At 41.2% G+C, this 21,608-nt stretch overlaps 1 protein-coding gene across 1 annotated transcript in view; it reads right to left on the reverse strand.

Moving 5' to 3' along the window:
* spag6 (sperm associated antigen 6) overlaps positions 1-9,709 on the reverse strand; it is a 98,339-nt gene extending 88,630 nt beyond the window's left edge. The window contains exons 1-2 of the mRNA XM_055652535.1: positions 9,551-9,709; positions 7,137-7,232 (exon numbers count right to left, since the gene is read on the reverse strand). Coding sequence (XP_055508510.1) covers positions 7,137-7,232; positions 9,551-9,575 — 121 coding nt within the window. The 5' untranslated portion in view covers positions 9,576-9,709. The remainder of the gene's footprint in view (positions 1-7,136; positions 7,233-9,550) is intronic.
* Positions 9,710-21,608: the final 11,899 nt, after the last annotated feature.

Consider the following 21,608-nt stretch of genomic DNA (forward strand, 5'->3'; position numbering starts at 1 on the left):
CCTTAAACTGTGACCCCTTGTTCTGGACTTCCCTAACATCGGGAACAATCTTCCTGCATCTAGCCTGTCCAACCCCTTAAGAATTTTGTAAGTTTCTATAAGATCCCCCCTCAATCTTCAAAGTTCTAGCGAGTACAAGCCAAGTCCATCCAGTCTTTCTTCATATGAAAGTCCTGCCATTCCAGGAATCAGCCTGGTGAACCTTCTCTGCACTCCCTCTATGGCAAGAATGTCTTTCCTCAGATTCGGAGACCAAAACTGTACGCAATACTCCAGGTGTGGTCTCACCAAGACCCTGTACAACTGCAGTAGAACCTCCATGCTCCTATACTCAAATCCTTTTTCTATGAATGCTAACATACCATTCGCTTTCTTCACTGCCTGTTGCACCTGCATGCCTACTTTCAATGACTGGTGTACCATGACACCCAGGTCTCGTTGCATCTCCCCATTTCCTAATCGGCCACCATTCAGATAATAGTCTATTTTCCTGTTTTTGCCACCAAAGTGGATAACCTCACATTTATCCACATTATACTGCACCTGCCATGCATTTGCCCAATCACCCAACCTATCCAAGTCACCTTGCAGCCTCCTAGCATCCTCCTCACAGCTAACACTGCCCCCCAGCTTCGTGTCATCCGCAAACCTGGAGATGGTGCATTCAATTCCCTCGTCCAAATCATTAATATATATTGTAAATAGCTGGGGTCCCAGCACTGAGCCTTGCGGTACCCCACAAGTCACTGCCTGCCATTTGAGGAAGGACATCCTTGTGATTGAGGCAGTGCAGTGTAGGTTCACGAGATTGATCCCTGGGATGGCGGGACTGTCATATGAGGGAAGATTGAAAAGACTAGGCTTGTATTCACTGGAGTTTAGAAGGATGAGGGGGATCCTATAGAAACATATAAAATTATAAAAGGTCTGGACAAGCTAGATGCAGGAAAAATGTTCCCAATGTTGGGCGAGTCCAGAACCAGGGGCCACAGTCTTAGAAGGTCATTTAAGACTGAGGTGAGAAAAAATGTTTTCACCCAGAGAGTTGTGAATTTATGGAATTCCCTGCCACAGAGGGCAGTGCAGGCCAAATCACTGGATGGATTTAAGAGATAGTTAGATAGAGCTCTAGGGGCTAGTGGAGTCAAGGGATATGGGGAGAAGGCAGGCACGGGTTATTGATAGGGGACGATCAGCCATGATCACAATGAATGGCGGTGCTGGCTCGAAGGGCCAAATGACCTCCTCCTGCACCTATTTTCTATGTTTCTACATTTCTATTCTGAAAAGGATCCGTTTACTCCTACTCTTTGCTTCCTGTCTGCCAGCCAGTTCTCTATCCACATCAATACTGAACCCCCAATACCATGTGCTTTAAGTTTGCATACTAATCTCTTATGTGGGATCTTGTCGAAAGCCTTCTGAAAGTCCAGATATAACGCATCCACTGGTTCTCCCTTATCCACTCTACTAGTTACATCCTCGAAAAATTCTATCAGATTCCTCAAACATGATTTACCTATCATAAATCCATGCTGACTTTGTCCAATGATTTCACCACTTTCCAAATGTGCTGCTATCCCATCTTTAATAACTGACTCTAGCATTTTCCCCACTACCGATGTTAGACTAACTGGTCTGTAATTCCCCGTTTTCTCTCTCCCTCCATTTTTAAAAAGTGGGGTTACATTAGCTACCCTCCAATCTTCAGGAACTACTCCAGAATCTAAAGAGTTTTGAAAATTTATCACTAATGCATCCACTATTTCTGGGGCTACTTCCTTAAGCACTCTGGGATGCAGCCTATTTGGCCCTGGGGGTTTATCAGCCTTTAATCCATTCAATTTACCTAACACCACTTCCGACTAACCTGGATTTCACTCAGTTCCTCCATCTCATGCCCCGGTCCCCTGCTATTGCCATATGAAAGGCCTGACATCCCAGGAATCAGTCTGGTGAACCTTCTCTGTACTCCTTCTATGGCAATAATATCTTTCCTCAGATTAGGAGACCAAAACTGTACGCAATACTCCAGGTGTGGTCTCACCAAGACCCTGTACAACTGCAGTAGAACCTCCCTGCTCCTATACACAAATCCTTTTGCTATGGTAGGCTGCTTTTTCTGGCTAATTTGTACGCTTCATCTTTTGTTTTGATACTATCCCTGATTTCCCTTGTTATCCACGGATGCACTACCTTCCCTGATTTATTATTTTGCTGAACTGAGATGAACAATTGTTGTAGTTCATCCATGCAGTCTTTAAATGCATATCCACCGTCAACCCTTTAAGGATCAATTGCCAGTCAATCTTGGCCAATTCACGTCTCATACCCTCAAAGTTCCCTTTCTTTAAGTTCAGAACCCTTGTTTCTGAATTAACAATGTCACTCTCCATCCTAATGAAGAACTCAACCATATTATGGTCATTCTTGCCCAAGGGGCCACGCACAACAATACTGCTAACCAACCCTACATGAGCCTGTACTTGGTACTTTATTTCATTTGTTATTGAAAAAGGTAAATTCGGACAAATGATTAAAAGAAAACCTAATCTACAGTAAAAAAAATAAAGGAAAGTTCCAAACGTTATTGACTCTGTACTCCATAAACGTCTGGTGTCATCTGCAAACCTACCAACCATGTTAACAATATTCTCATCCAATTCGTTAATATCCAGGGCATTCAGAAAGTATTCAGACCCCTTCACTTTTTCCACATTTTGATATGTTACAGCCTTATTTTAAAATGGATTAATTTTTTTTTTATCATCAATCTACACGCAATACCAAATCAGTATTGATGTGGATAGAGAACTGGCTGGCAAACAGGAAGCAAATAGTAGGAGTAAACGGGTCCTTTTCACAATGGCAGGCAGTGACTAGTGGGGTAACGCAAGGCTCAGTGCTGGGACCCCAGCTATTTACAATATATATTAATGATCTGGATGAGGGAATTGAAGGCAATATCTCCAAGTTTGCGGATGACACTAAGCTGGGGGGCAATGTTAGCTGTGAGGAGGATGCTAGGAGACTGCAAGGTGACTTGGATAGGCTGGGTGAGTGGGCAAATGTTTGGCAGATGCAGTATAATGTAGATAAATGTGAGGTTATCCATTTTGGTGGCAAAAACGGGAAAGCAGACTATTATCTAAATGGTGGCAGATTGGGAAAGGGGGAGATGCAGCGAGACCTGGGTGTCATGGTACACCAGTCATTGAAGGTAAGCATGCAGGTGCAGCAGGCAGTAAAGAAAGCGAATGGTATGTTAGCTTTCATTGCAAAAGGATTTGAGTATAGGAGCAGGGAGGTTCTACTGCAGTTGTACAGGGTCTTGGTGAGACCACACCTGGAGTATTGCGTACATTTTTGGTCTCCAAATCTGAGGAAGGACATTATTGCCATAGAGGGAGTGCAGAGAAGGTTCACCAGACTGATTCCTGGGATGTCAGGACTGTCTTATGAAGAAAGACTGGATAGACTTGGTTTATATTCTCTAGAATTTAGGAGATTGAGAGGGGATCTTATAGAAAGTTACAAAATTCTTAAGGGGTTGGACAGGCTAGATGCAGGAAGATTGTTCCCGATGTTGGGGAAGTCCAGGACAAGGGGTCACAGCTTAAGGATAAGGGGGAAATCCTTTAAAACCGAGATGAGAAGAACTTTTTTCACACAGAGAGTGGTGAATCTCTGGAACTCTCTGCCACAGAGGGTAGTTGAGGCCAGTTCATTGGCTATATTTAAGAGAGAGTTAGATGTGGCCCTTGTGGCTAAGGGGATCAGGGGGCATGGAGAGAAGGCAGGTACGGGATACTGAGTTGGATGATCAGCCATGATCATATTGAATGGCGGTGCAGGCTCGATGGGCCGAATGGCCTACTCCTGCACCTAATTTCTATGTTTCTAATACCCCAGAATGAAGAAGCAAAAACAGGTGTTTAGAAACTTTTGCAAAGTAAGTAAAAAGAAATAACTGAAATATCACATTTACATAAGTATTCAGACCCTTTGCTATGACACTCAAAATTGAGCTTAGGTTCATCCTGTTTTCATGGATTATCCTTGAGATGTTTCTATTACTTGATTGGCGTCCACCAGTAGTAAAATAAATTGATTGGACATGGTTTGGAAAGGCACATACCTGTCTATATAAGGTCCCACAGTTGACAGTGCATGTCAGAGCAAAAACCAAGCCATGAAGACGAAGGAATTGACCATAGACCTCCGAGGCAGGATTGTGGTGAGACACAGATCTGGGGATGGGTATGAAACTATTTCTGCAGCATTGCAGGTACCGAAGAGCACAGTGGCCTCCGTCATTCTTAAATGGAAGATCTTTGGAACCACCAAGACTCTTCATAGAGCTGACCGCCTGGCTAAACCGAGCAATCGGGGGAGAAGGGCCTTGGTCAGGGAGGTGACTCTGACCAGAGTTCCAGAATTCCTCTGTGGAGATGGGAGAACCTTCCCGAAGGACAACTATATCTGCAGCACTCTACCAAACAGGCCTTTATGGTAGAGTGGCCAGAGAGAAGCCACTCCTCAGTAAAAGGCACATGACAGCCTACTTGGAGTTTGCCAAAAGGCACCTAAAGGACTCCCAGACCATGAGAAACACGATTCTCTGGTCTGATGAAACCAAGATTGAACTCTTTGGTCTGAATGCCAAGCATCACGTCTGGAGGAAACCAGGCACCGCTCATCACCTGGTCAATACCATACCTACGGTGAAGCATGGTGGTGGCAGCATCATGCTATGGGGATGTTTTTCAACAGCAGGAACTGGGAGACTAATTAGGATTGAGGGAAAGATGAAGGGGGCAAGTACAGAGAGATCCTTGATGAAAACCTGTTCCAGAGCGTTCTGGACCTCAGACTGGGCTGGAGGTTCACCTTCCAACAGTACAACGACCCTAAGCACACAGCCAAGACAACGCAGAAGTGGCTTTGTGACAAGACTGTGAATGTTCTTGAGTGGCCCAGCCAGAACCCAGACTTGAACCAGATTGAACATCTCTGGAGGGACCTGAAAATAGCTGTGCATCGACGCTCCCCATCCAACCTGAGAGGTTGAGAGGATCTGCAGAGAAGAATGGGAGAAATTCCCCAAATACAGGTGTGCCAAGCTTGTAACGTCATACCCAAGAAGACTTGAGGTTGTAATCACTGCCAAAGGTGCCTCAACAAAGTACGGAGTAAAGGGTCTGAATACTTATGTAAATGTGATATTTCATTTATTTATTTTTAATTACTTTGCAAACATTTCTAAACACCTGTTTCCACTTGTTTATTATGGGGTATTGTGTATTGATTAATGATAAAAAATTGAATTTAATCCATTTTAGAATAAGGTTGTAACGGAGCAAAATGTGGAAAAACTGAAGGGGTCTGAATACTTTCTGAATGCACCGTACATGACAAATAATAGTGGACCTGCCACTGATCTCTTTAGAGAACCACTAAGTTCTCCAGTGAAATATACAGCTCTCCGTTAGGACCCTCTGACTCCTTCTACCAAGGCAATTTCAAATTGCCAAGCCAGGGATAGCTAACCCTAGATCATGTGATCTAACATTCCAGACAAGTGTACAATTTGGAACCTATTGAAAGGCCTTGTTAAGCTCCATTCAGACAATATTTAGTACCCTGCCCTCGTCAATCCTCTTCGTTCCCTCTTCAAGAAACTCACTCAAATTTCTGACTTTACTCCTTCACTCAAATCTCTGCCTTTAATGCCATTATTCCATCCAAGCTTCTCACCAAACTCACAGGACTTGATGTCAGCACTCATCTCTGCAACTGAATCATCGACTCCCTGACCAACAGACCCCAATAAGCAGTGAGGATAGGGGACACATCATCCTCCACTATAATCCTCAACACCGGGGCTCCGTAAGGATGCGGTCTCAGCCCCCTTCTTTACTCCTTGTTCACCCACGACTGTGCAGCCATGTACAAATCTAATTCAATTTTCAAATTTGCAGACGACACCACGATTGTGGGCCGGATATCAAATAATGATGAGATGGAGTACAGGAAGGAGATTGAGAATCTCACGTCCTGGTGTTGCGATAGCAACCTTTCTCTCAATGTCAGCAAGACAAAGGAGATGGTGATCAGCTCCAGGAAGTGAAACAGTACACACACCCCAGTATGCATTGACGGTGCTGAAGTAGAGATGGTTGAAAGCTTCAAATTCCGAGGAGTCAATATCACCAACAACTTCTCCTGGACCACCCATATTGAAGCAACGACCAGGAAAGCTTTCTTAGAAGACTTAGGAAATTTAGCATGTCCCCTACAACTCTCACCAACTTCTACAGATGCACCACAGAAAGCATTTTATCAGGATGCATCACAGTTTCAAATTTCACTGTACCTCGGCACACGTGACAACAAAGGACCATTGGACCATTGAGTTTGGTTTGGGAACAGCTCCATCCAAGACCGTAAAAGAAATTGCAGTGAATTGTGGATGCTGCCCAGACCATCACACAAACCAACCTCAATTTATACCTCACACTGCCTTGGCAAGGCCAGCAGCATAATCAAGGACGCACCCTGGCCACTCCATTTTCTCCCATATTCTCTAATCAGCCAAAAGGTAATTTGTCCCAGCTGTTATCAGGCAACTGAATCATCTTACTACAACCAGAGAGCAGTGCTTAACTACTATCTATTGTCAATAGTATCCACTGTAAATGGATCGATTGTAATCATGTATTGTCTTTCTGCTGACTGGTTAGCATGCAACAAAAGCTTTTCACTGTACTTCGGTACACATGACAATGAACTAAACTGACTGAATCAACTCAAATTTGTGGGACACGATTTCCCATGCGCTAAACCATCCTCACAATCTCTAATCCTTGCCTTTCTAATTATGTAGATGTCTCATGAACTAAAAACTGGAGAAACGTGCAAAAGATTCATTGAATTGTAATTTTCTTACAATATTCTTCAAATTTATATTTAAAGGTAAAACATTTTAATCAAATTATTGCCACTTTGCATGTCTGTATACATCCTTTAAAACTACACAAGATCATACATTAAAATATTCATGAACTATCTTTATCTCCCCACAATGTGAAATGTCTGCATTTAGTGTTCAAAGCTGAAATACATTTACTTCTTACCTGCATTTTGTAAAGTTTCTATATTTTGTGGTCTTGTTGCGAGTTCTGCAATTGTTTGTACAAAGTGTGTTCTGGCCTTCTGGTACTGCTCAAACACTGTGGCAAAAACATTAAAAAATAATTATTTAAACTTAAGAACTAATGCGCATAATGATTAAACCAGGATCCTAAAACTATTCTGAATACCACCTTTAATAGATTGTGGGTTTATAGTATCAAAACTTCAGCACAAAAGTTAGGCACAACCTCACAGTCACATTCACAAATGTCCTTTCATACAAGATGTTAAACCAAGACCTGTAATGCTAAATCAAAGAAACACAAAAGAGCCCAAGGCTGAATTAGAAGAACTGAGGAGGTAGATATTTATCTTCAACCAGTATTCCCAAAACAGATGTGAAACATAGAAACATAGAAAATAGGTGCAGGAGTAGGCCATTCGGCCCTTCGAGCCTGCACCGCCATTCAATATGATCATGGCCGATCATCCAACTCAGTATCCTGTACCTGCCTTCTCTCCATACCTCCTGATCCCTTTAGCCACAAGGGCCACATCTAACTCCCTCTTAAATATAGCCAATGAACTGGCCTCAACTACCTCCTGTGGCAGAGAATTCCAGAGGTTCACCACTCTCTGTGTGAAATCTCGGTTCTAAAAGATTTCCCCCTTATCCTTAAACTGTGACCCCTTGTTCTGGACTTCCCCAACATCAGGAACAATATTCCTGCATCTAGCCTGTCCAACCCCTTAAGAATTGTGTAAGTTTCTATAAGATGCCCCCTCAATCTTCTAAATTCTAGCGAATACAAGCCGAGTCTATCCAGTCTTTCTTCATATGAAAGTCCTGCCATCCCAGGAATCAGTCTGGTGAACCTTCTCTGTACTCCCTCTATGGCAAGAATGTTTTTCCTCAGATTAGGAGACCAAAACTGTACGCAATACTCCAGGTGTGGTCTCACCAAGACTCTGTACAACTGCAGTAGAACCTCCCTGCTCCTATACTCAAATCCTTTTGCTATGAATGCTAACATACCATTCGCTTGTGGTCATCTTTACACCGTTATCAATTTGTAGGTATGTTGCAAAACCTACCTTAAGTGTCGTTGCAGATTTGTCCAAGCCCGTGTGTGCGATTTGGAGCTGTTGAGAGGGGGGCGGGTTTAAAATGCGATTTTCCCTAGGCTGTTCAAATCAAGCTTGTTCAGCCTGCTGAGTTGCTGATGAAAAATCGCTTGGAGGTTTGTTCGCTGGAGATATTTTTACATTTAGCGGGTTTGTTTAATTATTATAGTAGTTTAAAAATTATCCTCCAAACCCGCGACCGCCGACCACGGGCCGGATCTCATACACGGAACAACGGAGGGTAGGTTGTTTATTTTTACATTAAAAAGTGCTTCTTAAGATCCCTTTATACAAAGTTTAATGTTGCAAGTAGCTAATTTGGGGCCCCATTAAATCCAGCAGTATTTTTCTGGGCATTTGGGCTTCAAATCTACCGCAATGGGAACGTTCTAAACCAGCGCGGTCCACAGGATCCCACTCGAAAGCTGATTTAAATGTCCATTAATTTACAGCAATTGAACACTAAATTCCTTCCATTTGGCCTATAAATTAATGTAAATGAGATTTAAAAATCATGTTTTATTGTGAATTCTTTGTGAATGTTATTTGAACACTTAGGCTATTTAAAAATGTTAATCTTTTCTTAAGAAATGGATAGATGTTTAGATCTAGTAATTGAAGTTTGGAATTAGCTACAATTGGGTAACTAACTAATTATATGCTTTAATTTCAGGTCATCCAAGTAAGATTGTTTTATATTTGTTTCAGAATGCTTCAATCTATGATAACTGAAAATTTCATTCAGTTCTCTTAATTTTTAAGAAAGTTATGGGCTTTTGACTGTCCACGATCACAGCTTTTTTGTTATGTCCATAGAAAATCAATAGGGAACAAGATGCTAATTTCCGAGTATGAAAATGGCCATAACTGTTTTAATACTTGAGATATGAAAGTGAATTAGGTCTCAAATTAAACTTCTTTTTATGCTTTATCTGATGGGATAAATTGCAGGCTTGATTTTTTAAATCTCAAAATTCTGTAACATTGCTATATCAATGGAACTTTGTATAAAGTCAGTGTACAAGTAGGTGGTCTGTTTGTACACAGCGCTCACCACGCTTAACGACCACAGTCTTCCTGAACCGTAAAGCACTTTGTGATATCGTCGAGACGTGGAAAGGTGCAAGACAGGTGTAAGTCGCCCTTATATTATAAAAAAAAGTTGTTCGCAATTTCAGATGATACATTTTAAGTGCCCCTCTTCCCACAGCTAACGGCACCAGCTTCCACCCAACTCACTTCTTAAGAATAGTTTGCAAAAACAGGTTTCAAATTGGTGAGATATCATTACCTTGCAATGCGAGTCTCTGGGTCATGGTGACCGTGTGTGGATCTGTGCAGCCGCTCGCATCCGTCTGCAGCCAGGGCCGCGCTCCCTCGTCTCCACGGCAACCAGCACCAGCACCGGCAGCCCTGGGAACTGTGCTGCGCTGTGCCGCGATTGCCACGGCGACGAACCGGAAGAGATTTCTAGCCGGGCCCTCGGCAGAGGTCGGCGCTTGGTGTTTGTGACATGACGTCGCGCGAGCCCGCCCGCCCGACCCAGTTGGCCGAGTCCACGCTCTTCATTCATGCAATCCGCGCGTGGGCTTTTTTGCAACTCAGTTTATTGTTACTTAAGTTTAATAAATCTTGCATCTCTGACAGACAGGAATTCGGAGAAGGAAGCGTCGGTGTTGTCGTGCATCGTTCTGAAGCAGGACACCAATCCGACTTTATTTTAGAATTGCACACACGGGCAATGTTTTTCATTCTACCACATTTTCTGCTGAAAACATGTTTGGTTATGCAAATTCTCTTCAGTACGACACTGCCGATTTTCATCTGAAAGTAGATTAGACATATAACATTGTAAAATCGGTTCAGCGTTGATCTTTTGGGAGCCAATGTCCTTTATTAATGTGGAGCAAAACACTGAATGCATTTAAAAGCAAATATATTAATGTATCAATATTAATGCACGAAAACTGGTTGAAGTGGCAGTAAATGCGACTTGGAGATCGATCTAAAACATTTTCAAGAACATGAAAGTTGTTAGAATTTCGACATCTAATTTGATTAATCAGAACTTTTGATTTCTCGACAATAGTCTGCAAAGATTGTATAGCAATGACTATGTTTCAACTTGATCTTTTCCAGGCATGTCGTTCATATAATTTTCATTTTTTTCATGAACCAGTGAACAGTGCACAGAATTCCTGCGCAGAAAAAACTTCTGTTATTTTCTTACAAGCAGTCGTATCAGGATAAATGAAAGCTTTAACACCAATTCCTGTCGTAATGTGTTTACACTGCATGTACATTCACTTTCTAGAATATTGACAATGTATTTTTTTTAATTTAAAGGATTAACCGGTTATTCCAATAACAAAAGCTATACAATTTGTCCATACAGATATAACGCCAGAGATTAACAATAACAAAAAACGTGTTTTAAACAGAATATTTAAACATTTAGTTTTCGATGTGCAGATTAAACCAAGCATGTTTCGCTTATTCTACATTAAGTCACATTTTCTGGTGCCGAAAGAGTTCACGATAAAGTTTTCGTGAGATTACAACCATGCTTTGTTACCATTCCATGTCGGACTAATGTCCAGTTCGCATTTATTTCTTGCCTTACATTCATATTTTTTAAAGCATCTACAGACAATGTAGCGAGAACCACGACCAATTATGATTCGAAATTACATATCTAAGAATTAAGTAAGAATTTCAATGTCACTTTTCGGGACATATGGCAATAAAACATTGTTGACTCTCTTTCCTCATCTCCAGCGACCGGTGTAGAGCTCAGGGTGGCCCCTGGAGCGCGAGTGTTGGACCGCACTCAGTGCTACACATAAACGCATGCGCAAACGAGGCATGCACAGCGCGCTGGGACGAGCTACGGAAAAAGCTGCCAAGTTTAGTTTTGCCCCGTTTCCAACGATCTAAATGTTTTTTCTGGGTTTTTCAATCGTATTAACGCCATTCATTAATAATTGACGCAGACATGTTTGAAAGAACTTACCTTTGAATTAAACTGTTCTATTTCATGTACTGGCGAGCGCATATCCATGTTTCCAAAATACCCAGGAGACGAAATAAAAACGTAGTAGACGTTCACTTAGTAATTCCAGCGGTTCTGACTCTCGCCTAATCCGTTTGTGGGTAGTTATCAGTATTGCCACTATCTAATATTTAAAAAGGGGATCGAGCAATTAGATCCCTTCAACTTGGTCAAAAAGGTCCACTTCAAAATGTAATCACTTTTTAAAACATTCACTCTGACCTGCGGGAGTTAACCACTGATGAGGTGTTTGCGCAGTAATCAACCAGAACCAGAATCAGTATCTTTGGTAGTTACGCACCGATTGGCATTTGAAGACCCGCCCCCGGTTATACAGACGTCACGCTGCTGAAAAGAAACTCAGTCAATGACGGAACTAGATAGCCGCTTAAGGAGGTCGGATGAGAATTTCGGGATAGTTCTGCTGTATTTTGCAAATCGGTTAATTTAACGATTACCCGAGATTGATATTATATCATAATAACATTTTCAATATTCCAAGGATTGCAATCCACTTGATAATGATAGTATGATCTTACGCGTGGTGCAATCATACTCTGGGCGAAACACATTACAGTAGCAGAGTAAGACAAATTATCTTTACTGTCCATTTGGTTGGATTATACTTTCATGACTGACAGTGGACGGCAAATTTGAAGGCCTTCATTCTTCTTAATATGCACGAAAATAGATGCATTTTTAAATTAACAAAAACATATTTCCTTCTGCATTCTTGGTCACCGCCTGACGCCGCGCCAAGGTCGATTAAGTCACGGTTCCAGTTCATGGGTGTACATCGATCAAAGCTTGCAGTGAAAGAGAACCTTTCTTTTATCTTGCAGTCACAAGGAACTGCAGATGCTAGTTTACGGAAAAAAACACAAAGTGCTTCGGGCTGAGTCTGAAGAAGGCCCCGGCGGGAAACGTCGTCTATCCATGTTTTCCAGAGATGCTGCCTGACCCGCTCAGTTACTCCAGTTGTTTGTGTATGTTTTTTTTTTTGTAAACCAACACCTGCAGTTTCTTGGGTGTATGTTTAATAATTGACTATTTCTTCAGGTCTGAATGTTGTCCAGAGTGTGTGTTTGATCAGTGGTGGAGATTGGTCGTAGCAAGCAGCAGATAAATTCATCACTATATGCAAACAAAAGCACAGATATTACGCCCTACCGTGGAATGTTAAACACTAACTCTAGGTAACCCACTTCGATTCTCCTTGATTAATTTTGCACCAGGTCTCCATCGAATATATTACGATGACGTAATATAAATATCAAAGAACTGACATTCAAGTAGTTATCTGCTCCTAGTTATATCATGAAACCTACCACATATGTCCCCAATTTGAGCAAGATTGTGGAGAAATAGCAACTCCCTACTTCTAATGTAGAGAAAAGTTACATTTAAGGCATTGGCACTAGTAGTTGACACTAGTGCAATATATTCGCTCATTTCTACGTAAACACAAACATATTAATTGTGGACTTTACAAATGGGCGGTCAGGAAAAAAACAGCCAGCAACATTTTAGAAATACTGAAGATGGTTATGTTTTAGTGTTTTTATTGGTTGGTGTAAAAAATTGGAATAATACGTGAGAGGATGCAGTTGTCACGTGGATTCAATAGCCGCCCACGTAGAAAATATCAATTTAATATAATATGGAGAGGGAGGTGGATTTCCAAAGCAAAGTCGTTTTGTTTGGTAGTTCATTTATTTGTTTGTTTAACGTATTTTGCATACCGCATATCAAGTTTACATAAAACTACAAGGTTATGAAAGGGAGCCTTGTGATAACATCCCAACAAGTACAAGGTTAAATTGTAACATTAGTGCGTTAATGAACCCAATTTCCTCTGGCATTACAGGAGTTGAGGAAACAAGGCAAGAAAGTTGCGGGAAATTATCAAATATGAAATTTCATTCTAAATAAATCTCGTTCGCAACATTCACATGCGATAGATTTGGGGTGGGTTTTAGCTTTTAAAAGAGCAATTAGCCAAGAGAAATATCCAGAAAATTGATAACGTAATTTGGCTGAGAGGACGAGGGGGGAATGGAGTGAAGAAAAGAGGAGAATAATGTTGGAGTGGAGGGGAAGAATGCGACGAGGCCAATAAATAATGTCATATCACACAAAGAACCGGTGTTATTCAGCGGGTCAGGCAGCGTCACTGGAGAACTTGGATCTGAGACGTTTCAGGCCGGTTCTCTTTCCTGACCCGAAACGCCTCAGATCCATGTTCTCCAAAGATGCTGCTTGACCCACTGCTTAGCAACAGCACGTTGTGCCTTTTTGGTAAACCCGCATCTGCAGTTCCTTGTGTCTTCATAATATCATTTCTCTTTTCAATTTTTTTTGTATTAACTTGTTGCTTTAATTTTGTTTTGACTTACTTTCCGAAAGTAATAGTGTCAATTGCTTGCACTTTCCGGTATGGTCAACCATTCACGAAATAGATGCATCGTATTATTTCCTGCAACATCAACCAATTTATATTCATATAAACTGTAAACTTTATCATTTGGGGAGAAATAAAATTATATTCTACCACCTATTTACATTAACTTTACCTTTTCAACACCTGGAACATATTCTCATTTTAAACACCTGGAGCAAAACTGCTCATTTGCGCTCGAAACCTTCAACTGGGTCGTTAATTAAGTTTCTGCCATCACTCGATAGAATAAATCAATCTAAAACGCCTAATATTTAAATCCTGTTTCAAACGGATGATCATTGGTTTAACATTTTGCTTCAAAACAAAAATAGATAATTTCTGTAAACTGCATTGGTGGGTGGAGATAACATAACCAAAGGAGGGTCTCGACCCGAAACGTCACATATTCCTTCGTTCCATAGATGCTGCCTCACCCGCTGAGTTTCTCCAGCATTTTTGTCTACCTTCAAATGAGTCACCCGATACGTTACTTTAAACCACATTAATTGATGTCAGTTTGATACAAAAGACGCATTCAAATTGGTCAATTGATTGTCTATCGTGCCCTTATATAAGAAATGATGTTTTGGAATGAAGTAGTCTTCTCACATTTCGGAAATATACCGGTATGCCGCTACATACGTAATTATCTATCCCCATTGCGGATGTCTTACTGCCGACCAGAGCTAAACAAAACATCGGCCTCATGATGAAAATCAAACACCAAACGTAAGCAGCCGGAGTTTGATATTTAGCGTGTGTTTTCTGTTCACGTCATCTTCTGCCTCCTACCACACCGAGAGAAACATAGCATTTTAGGGTTGGTAGACGTCATTTGATCTGCAGTTGAGATATGAAACTGTTGGTGAATGGAGTTGAAATCTTTGGAAAAAACCCAATCTCACTTGGATTAAAAGTGACGCTACGTCTTTCTGTGAACGTTCTTACGTGTTTTTGGAGCGCCACTTTTCCAAACCCGGTGCGCTGCTTTCACGTTTCCTGTTCACTATTTATCTGATACTGTAAACGTCCTTCATTCCATTATAATAACGATCACACAAATCAATTTAAATACGAATAGGAGATGCGGAGTACGGCAAGCCATTCTACGGTGTTAATGAAGCGGAAAGTTTCACTGAATCATCTTTGGGGTTTCGGGCGTGGGATAACCGAGTGGGCGAGGGGAAGGTGAGGTTGGTCTATAGATTAAACTAAAGGGCTGTCACGTAGATACAGAATAAGTCCTCGAATCTTTACATCCGACTAAGCAAGGAGTTCACATATAATCTTAAATTTAGCTCAGAACAGCGAGATCCCACGAAACGTAACTAAAGAAACTACATTTCTACTTCGGAGACACAAGCAACTGCAGATGTCGGAATCCTGAGCAAAATCAAAATTCTGCAGGAACTCAACGGATCAGGCAGCATCTCTGAAGGAAAACAGACAGCCGGCGTTTCGAGTCTGGGCCCTTCTTCAGACTTATTAATTTGACAAGAGTCATGAAAGGTTTTAGATAGCATTGTCATATAGGTTATTCACAATCGCGCTATTGATCAACAACATGCCCTTCACTGAGTGAAACTAACAATATATATGAAAACAAAAAAACTCACGGAGTGGAGAGAATCGTAGTTTTTTTTTCAATTTTTCAAATTTAGTCTCTAGACCCATTCGAGACAGCGTTATAATGTAATTTACATTCACACGTTGAAAAATAAAGATCATATTTATTCTTGGGTTGGATTTTCCTATTGCACCTCAGAAACCACCCATAGAGCAATGACAGGTGTGATTATCGGTGAATTCTGCTAATTCAATTGATCAGTGTTTAAAAAATCCCAATCGCGAGCTCGAAATCGTGAAACTTTCCGATATGTAATTTATAAGCCTCGTGGCTTCAAAGCGTTTATAAAAATCCAAACCTTAATCGCGTGATGTACCATTGGAGCAGAATGCACCCAATTAGGATGACAGAGAAGCTTCTCTCCTTTCTAACCTAATTTGGAAAGGACGTAGTGTCGGCCAACTGAAGATAGACACAAAAAGCTGGAGTTACTCAGCGGGACAGGCAGCATCACTGGAGAGAAGGGATGGCTGAAGAGTCGGGTCGAGACCCGAAACGTCACCCATCCCTTCTCTCCAGAGATGCTGCCTGGCCCGCTGAGTTACTCCAGTTTTTTGTGTCTATCTTCGGTTTAAACCAGCATCTGTAGTTCCTTCTTACACCGAGTTCAACCAACCGGCTTCCAATCTTTCTACCGATAAAGCACTTCAGTTAACTGGATGATAGCGTCCATGCTTCGAGAAGAGCATAATAGCCAATATTTTAGGCATCTGAATTGGACTGGTGGCTGATATTGAACGTGAACTGATTATTATATTATTTATTAAATGCAGTAATGCTGCATATTTTTGAGTCACTGTAAAGCGTTTTGCGATTCATTCGATACAATGAAAAGGATACAGTGATGTGCCTGGCTAGCTCTAGCCTCGACAGTATAAATTCGGCTGTAGTCTTCTGAGGGCACAATAAACTGCCCACGCGAAGGTTTCCATTAATAGTTGGAAAAAAGGAAAGAGCTCAACTGGTGCAAATGTGAACAAGAATACAAGCATTAAGAATCAGAAATAAAAAGAGTACACTTTGAAATGTATAGCACATCGGTCGGTTTGTTTGAAGCTAGATCCGATGCGCTTATTCCTAACATTTCTCACGTTTCTTTTTGAACTGTTTCATGATTGTAACCACTGCGACTAAGATGAACTGCTCATTGGAGACGCGAGGAACTGCGGGACATGGAATCTCGAGCAAAATACGGAGTGCTGAGAAAATAGGCGGGTCGGGCAGTATATGTGGAGGGAATGGATGGGCAATATTTCGGGTCTGGATCCTTTTTCAAAAATTATCTTTGTTCATACGACGGACCCCCTGAAACATTTACAGTCTCTTCTTCCACAGCTGATACCCGACTTCCTGAGGGTTTCCATCATTTCCTGCGAGCATTCCAATTAGACGTGAGGTCAACCAATAAGAAAAAACTCTAACAAAATCTTCTTCCAGAAATGAATACATACAAGCAGAAATAAGGCAGTATTATTCAGTGGGCTGAATGCCATGTTTCTGGAGATACAAGGATAATCTCTTTCTGTGCAATGTGATTATATATGTGATTCTTAACGTCCATGCATAGATTACGAACACTGTAGATTCCGATCAAGGTTTAAATATTTCGTCCCAACGTGTTTACTGTTAAGGGATACGACCAGGCGACAGAGGTTCCGTACCCGACTTCCCCTCTTGATTTCGCCTTGAGATGAACGCCTTTTTGGCTCCCCATCATTTCCATCTAACGTAACCGAGCCAATAACTTCAAGGCATAATCTAATCAAGGGACAATTGCAAACTGCAACTGGCAATTGAAGAAGGGTCTCAACCCGAAACGTCACAGATTCCTTCTCTTCAGAGATACTGTCCGTCCCGCTGAGTTACTCCAGCATTTTGGTCTATCTACAACAAAATTGTTGTAGCGTTACAGCACAACTGCCAGGGGTCAGAAGATCTGATGTGGATGAACATGGATAGGTGACGTTGCTGGTCGGGAAGGGTGAAGAAGGGTCCCGACCCGTAACGTCACCTATCCATGTTCTACAGAAATGTTGCCTGATCTGTTGAGTTACTCCAGCACTTTGTGTCATTTTCTGTAAACCAGCATCTGCAGTTCATTGTTTCTCTATTCTGATTGGTTGTGTTATTCATTACAGAAAATCCCGGGACAGCGTGCACTTTACTCACTATTGATTCAAAGATAGACACAAAAAACTGGAGTAACTCAGCGGGACAGGCAGCATCTCTGGAGAGAAGGAATGGTGACGTTTCGGGTCGAGACCCTTCTTCGGACTAGTTAGGGATAAGGGAAACGAGAGATATAGACGGTGATGCGGAGAGATAAAGAACAATGAATGAAAGGTATGCAAAAAAGTAACAATGATAAAGGAAACAGGCCATTGTAAGGTGTTTGTTTGTAGGCTGAAAATGAGAACATATTGCGACTTGGGTGGGGGACAGATAGAGTCGTGTAGATTTCAGATGTAAAAAATAACTGGAATTCCAATTATGCTCAACTTTTCTTAAAATCGGGCTCATTCCAGGAATCTAATGTTCGATTTGTATTATTTGGCGGCTGACTGGGTGCACGAATACCTGGGGATTTGATGGGAGGGGTGGTTGGGTGTGCTAAAGATAGCGGAGTCAGGGGATATGGGGAGAAGGCAGGAATGGGGTACTGATTGGGAATGATCAGTCATGATCACATTGAATGACGGTGCTGGCTCGAAGGGCCGAATGGCCTACTCCTGCACCTATTGTCTATTGTCTCTTGTCTATTGTTGGAGTAAAGATTACGGGGTCTTCAATCAAAGGGGTAACTAAAATTGGAGGGATGAAGTACTAACCTCATCGCAAAACTAGCTAATCTGCTGGAATCTATGGAGTTTTCTCATGGGATTTGAGTTTCAAGGCTCATTGATGAAATAAATAAAATATGTTCTTGGCGGTCTAGCTGCCTCGGCTGTATAGATGCGAGGTGTGCCCGGAGGTCCCGCGGCAGCTTCTATCCTAAATGAGCAGTGTGTGACATCATCGATCGCTTTGGGTGCGGGGCGAGGAGTGCAGCAAGTAACTGTGCTACTGAAAATAGTCCAGCATTTAACCTCAAATCTAATTTTAGTACATGAACTATAAACATACCCAAATTTTCAGGGCGTCTGACGTGAATGCAAAGCAGATTCACGCACAATACATACCTTATTTTAATTTCATTACATAGAAACATAAAAACATAGAAAATAGGTGCAGGAGTAGGCCATTCGGCCCTTCGAGCCTGCACCGCCATTCAATATGATCATGGCTGATCATCCAACTCAGTATCCTGGACCTGCCTTCTCTCCATACCCTCTGATCCCTTTAGCCACAAGGGCCACATCTAACTCCCTCTTAAATATAGCCAATGAACTGGCCTCAACTACCTTCTGTGGCAGTGAATTCCACAGATTCACCACTCTCTGTGTAAAAAATATTTTTCTCATCTCGGTCCCAAAAGACTTCCCCCTTATCCTTAAACTGTGACCCCTTGTTCTGGACTTCCCCAACATCGGGAATAATCTTCCTGCATCTGGCCTGTCCACCCCCTTAAGAATTTTGTAAGTTTCTATAAGATCCCCCCTCAATCTTCTAAATTAGTCTTTTAAAAGTGGTAAAAAATAATTAGATTTATGAGAAAAAAATCGAAATCAAAATATTTTGATTTCGATTGTAATTTGTTCCATTCCCTAATTTCCCTTCCCCCACAACTGAAAGGGCGAAGAGCCATCTGTCGTCATTGGCTTACTGACTCATCACCAAAATATAGATGCGACGTGAGAATAATCACCGCATTTGCTGACACACCTCTTCCTTTGGGGGTATACGACGTCTTGCATTGGGAATCGACCTCTAGTGGAATTTATAACGGACATACTATTCATTTTAACAATATTTTACTGTAAAATCAAACGATGGGAAAATAATGGCTCATTCTATATTCAGTGCTCCCTTCATGCATGCCCTGTCCGCGGTCGCACGCCGAACCTATCCGGTTTTCTAAGTATAATGACTATCTCTTGTATCATTTTTTCAAGATAGACACAACAAGCTGGAGTAACTCAGCGGGTCAGGAAGCCTCTCTGGAGAGAAAGAATAGCCCACTCCTTTTTTTCAGATATGTTGGCCAACGTTTTGTGTCTATCCTACACATCATATCATTTTCAAGGTTCCTTTATCACGGATTAAAGTAATTTGGCTTGATGACGTGGATACATGGATACCTGGTATTTTACCCAGTTTAACCAATATCAGATATTATATATGTGAATGTACTATGAGTAAATGACGGAAACTGTCTAGCCAGCTAAAAGTCAAGGCGCAACTTTTACCTGGTAGTTTATATAAGCGATCATTCGCATCGCCCTCGGCTATTTTAGTTTATGCAAAGTTTTTTTTTAACTGAACGCCCACGTCTGGAAATGCCAATCACATGCATTGTGCGTTTGTGCAAACTTTTACTATTTGATGGTAGTGGATTTAGGAAGGCAAAACAAGCCCTGGTGGGGAATCTTATCTGACACGCTAACTTTGTTTCTGTGTTTGCTATTGGTGTCGAATGACCTTCAAACACTTCCAAAGTTTTCTATTTTTGTTTTATTTGCTCTTTAAAAAAAACGTACAGTATTTCTGTTTATACGTTTAGGCAAAGGTCATCGGTCTCTCCGACAGCGCGGGGTACGGGTGGTATGACAGGGTCAGCTGTAAGTTGGATGCACTAAAGGTATCATTAAGAACTCTGCATTTCTGACACACGATGGTAGAAAATGAAATGTAGGATGTTTCATGGACCAGGATATCTTTCGCAATAATAATTTATGTGATACCACAAGCAATTTTGGACGTTAAATGTGGCACATATTCTTCAAGTGAAACTTGATCTTTTTGGTAGGGCCTCAGAGGTAAAATCTCGCAGAGACTTGAAAGGCAATCGTTGGAATGCTGACTCTGCTGAAGAACTACAACAAAGCTACCGATACGCTGCGGGTAGTATGGAGTAAAGAGGCATCGGCCACATACAATCACAATTAGTAGCTAAAATCAAGTCTTTAAAATTATATGACTACTTCATATGTATAAATCTTTCTTGGCATTCCACGACACTTCGTTGACTCAGATATCAAACCAGAAGGAAAAATAGAAAAACAAAGAACTGCAGATGCTGTTTAATACACAAAAGGACGGAGTGCTGGAGTAATTCAGCAGATCAATCAGCATCTCTGGAGAACATATATATATATATGCGACGCTTCGGGTCGAGGCTCTTGTTCAGACGTAGAAATCCTAGATATGGAAGCTTTGCCAAAAATTACATAATTGGGTGAATGTGCCGGGATGTCAGTTCAGCTATGGTAGCATACAATTGGTTTAAATGGTCTACCTTCAATTTACTTTCTTTAAATATAACATCAGCAAAATATTCTGCAGGGACCAATGTATTTTGCCATCATTAGGTTTAGAAGCAAAGCCTTTCAATAAAGCCCCACACTCGTGTCGTTTAGACAAGTGGTAGGGACGGTCTGAAGTTTACAGCGGCTGTAAACTGCTTTTGTGAACAAAATAAATGAACGAGGCACACGTAATTTGTTACATACGTAATTGTTCTGCTTGTAATTTAGATGTCTTGATCCAGAGATCTGAGTGAGAATTGTATGGAAAATGAAAATAGCAAAATGCCAAGTTAGGTATTTTTACACTTATTACAGAATAGAACAAAAAACATCCATGTGCACATATCTCCCCACAAACTGGACTTTGGTTTCATGTCTCGATTGTTTGAAATAGGAAAGAATATACATTAAATATGACAGCGCGTTTATTAAATGGACGCACAAAATCATTGCTACCAGTAAATATTTCAAACATAATATGCGGCATCATCAATCTGTGCATATCTGTGCTTTGTATTGTGACAATATTCATAGTTTCACAAGGAAGGCTATATTTATAAACACAGCACATATTTCAATATATTCTCATTTTTCGAAGCTTTTGTCTACAACAAAAGAATTGCGACGGCCACATGTGAAACTACACCGGGTAATGGCATGTGTCTGGGCGTGTGTTCTGTTCAGATGCGACGTTTGAGTGAAATGCTTATCAAAACAATGTAATGTCCAGTTTAAGATGGATTACATTTGGTTCGTCGTAGCACATAAACAACGTGGAAAAACTATGTAGAACATACTTTCTGCAATATTGTAACTTGCCAACTA

This window comes from Leucoraja erinacea, chromosome 2 (genome assembly GCF_028641065.1).
Source record: "Leucoraja erinacea ecotype New England chromosome 2, Leri_hhj_1, whole genome shotgun sequence".
Classification (NCBI taxonomy): Eukaryota; Metazoa; Chordata; class Chondrichthyes; order Rajiformes; family Rajidae; genus Leucoraja; species Leucoraja erinaceus.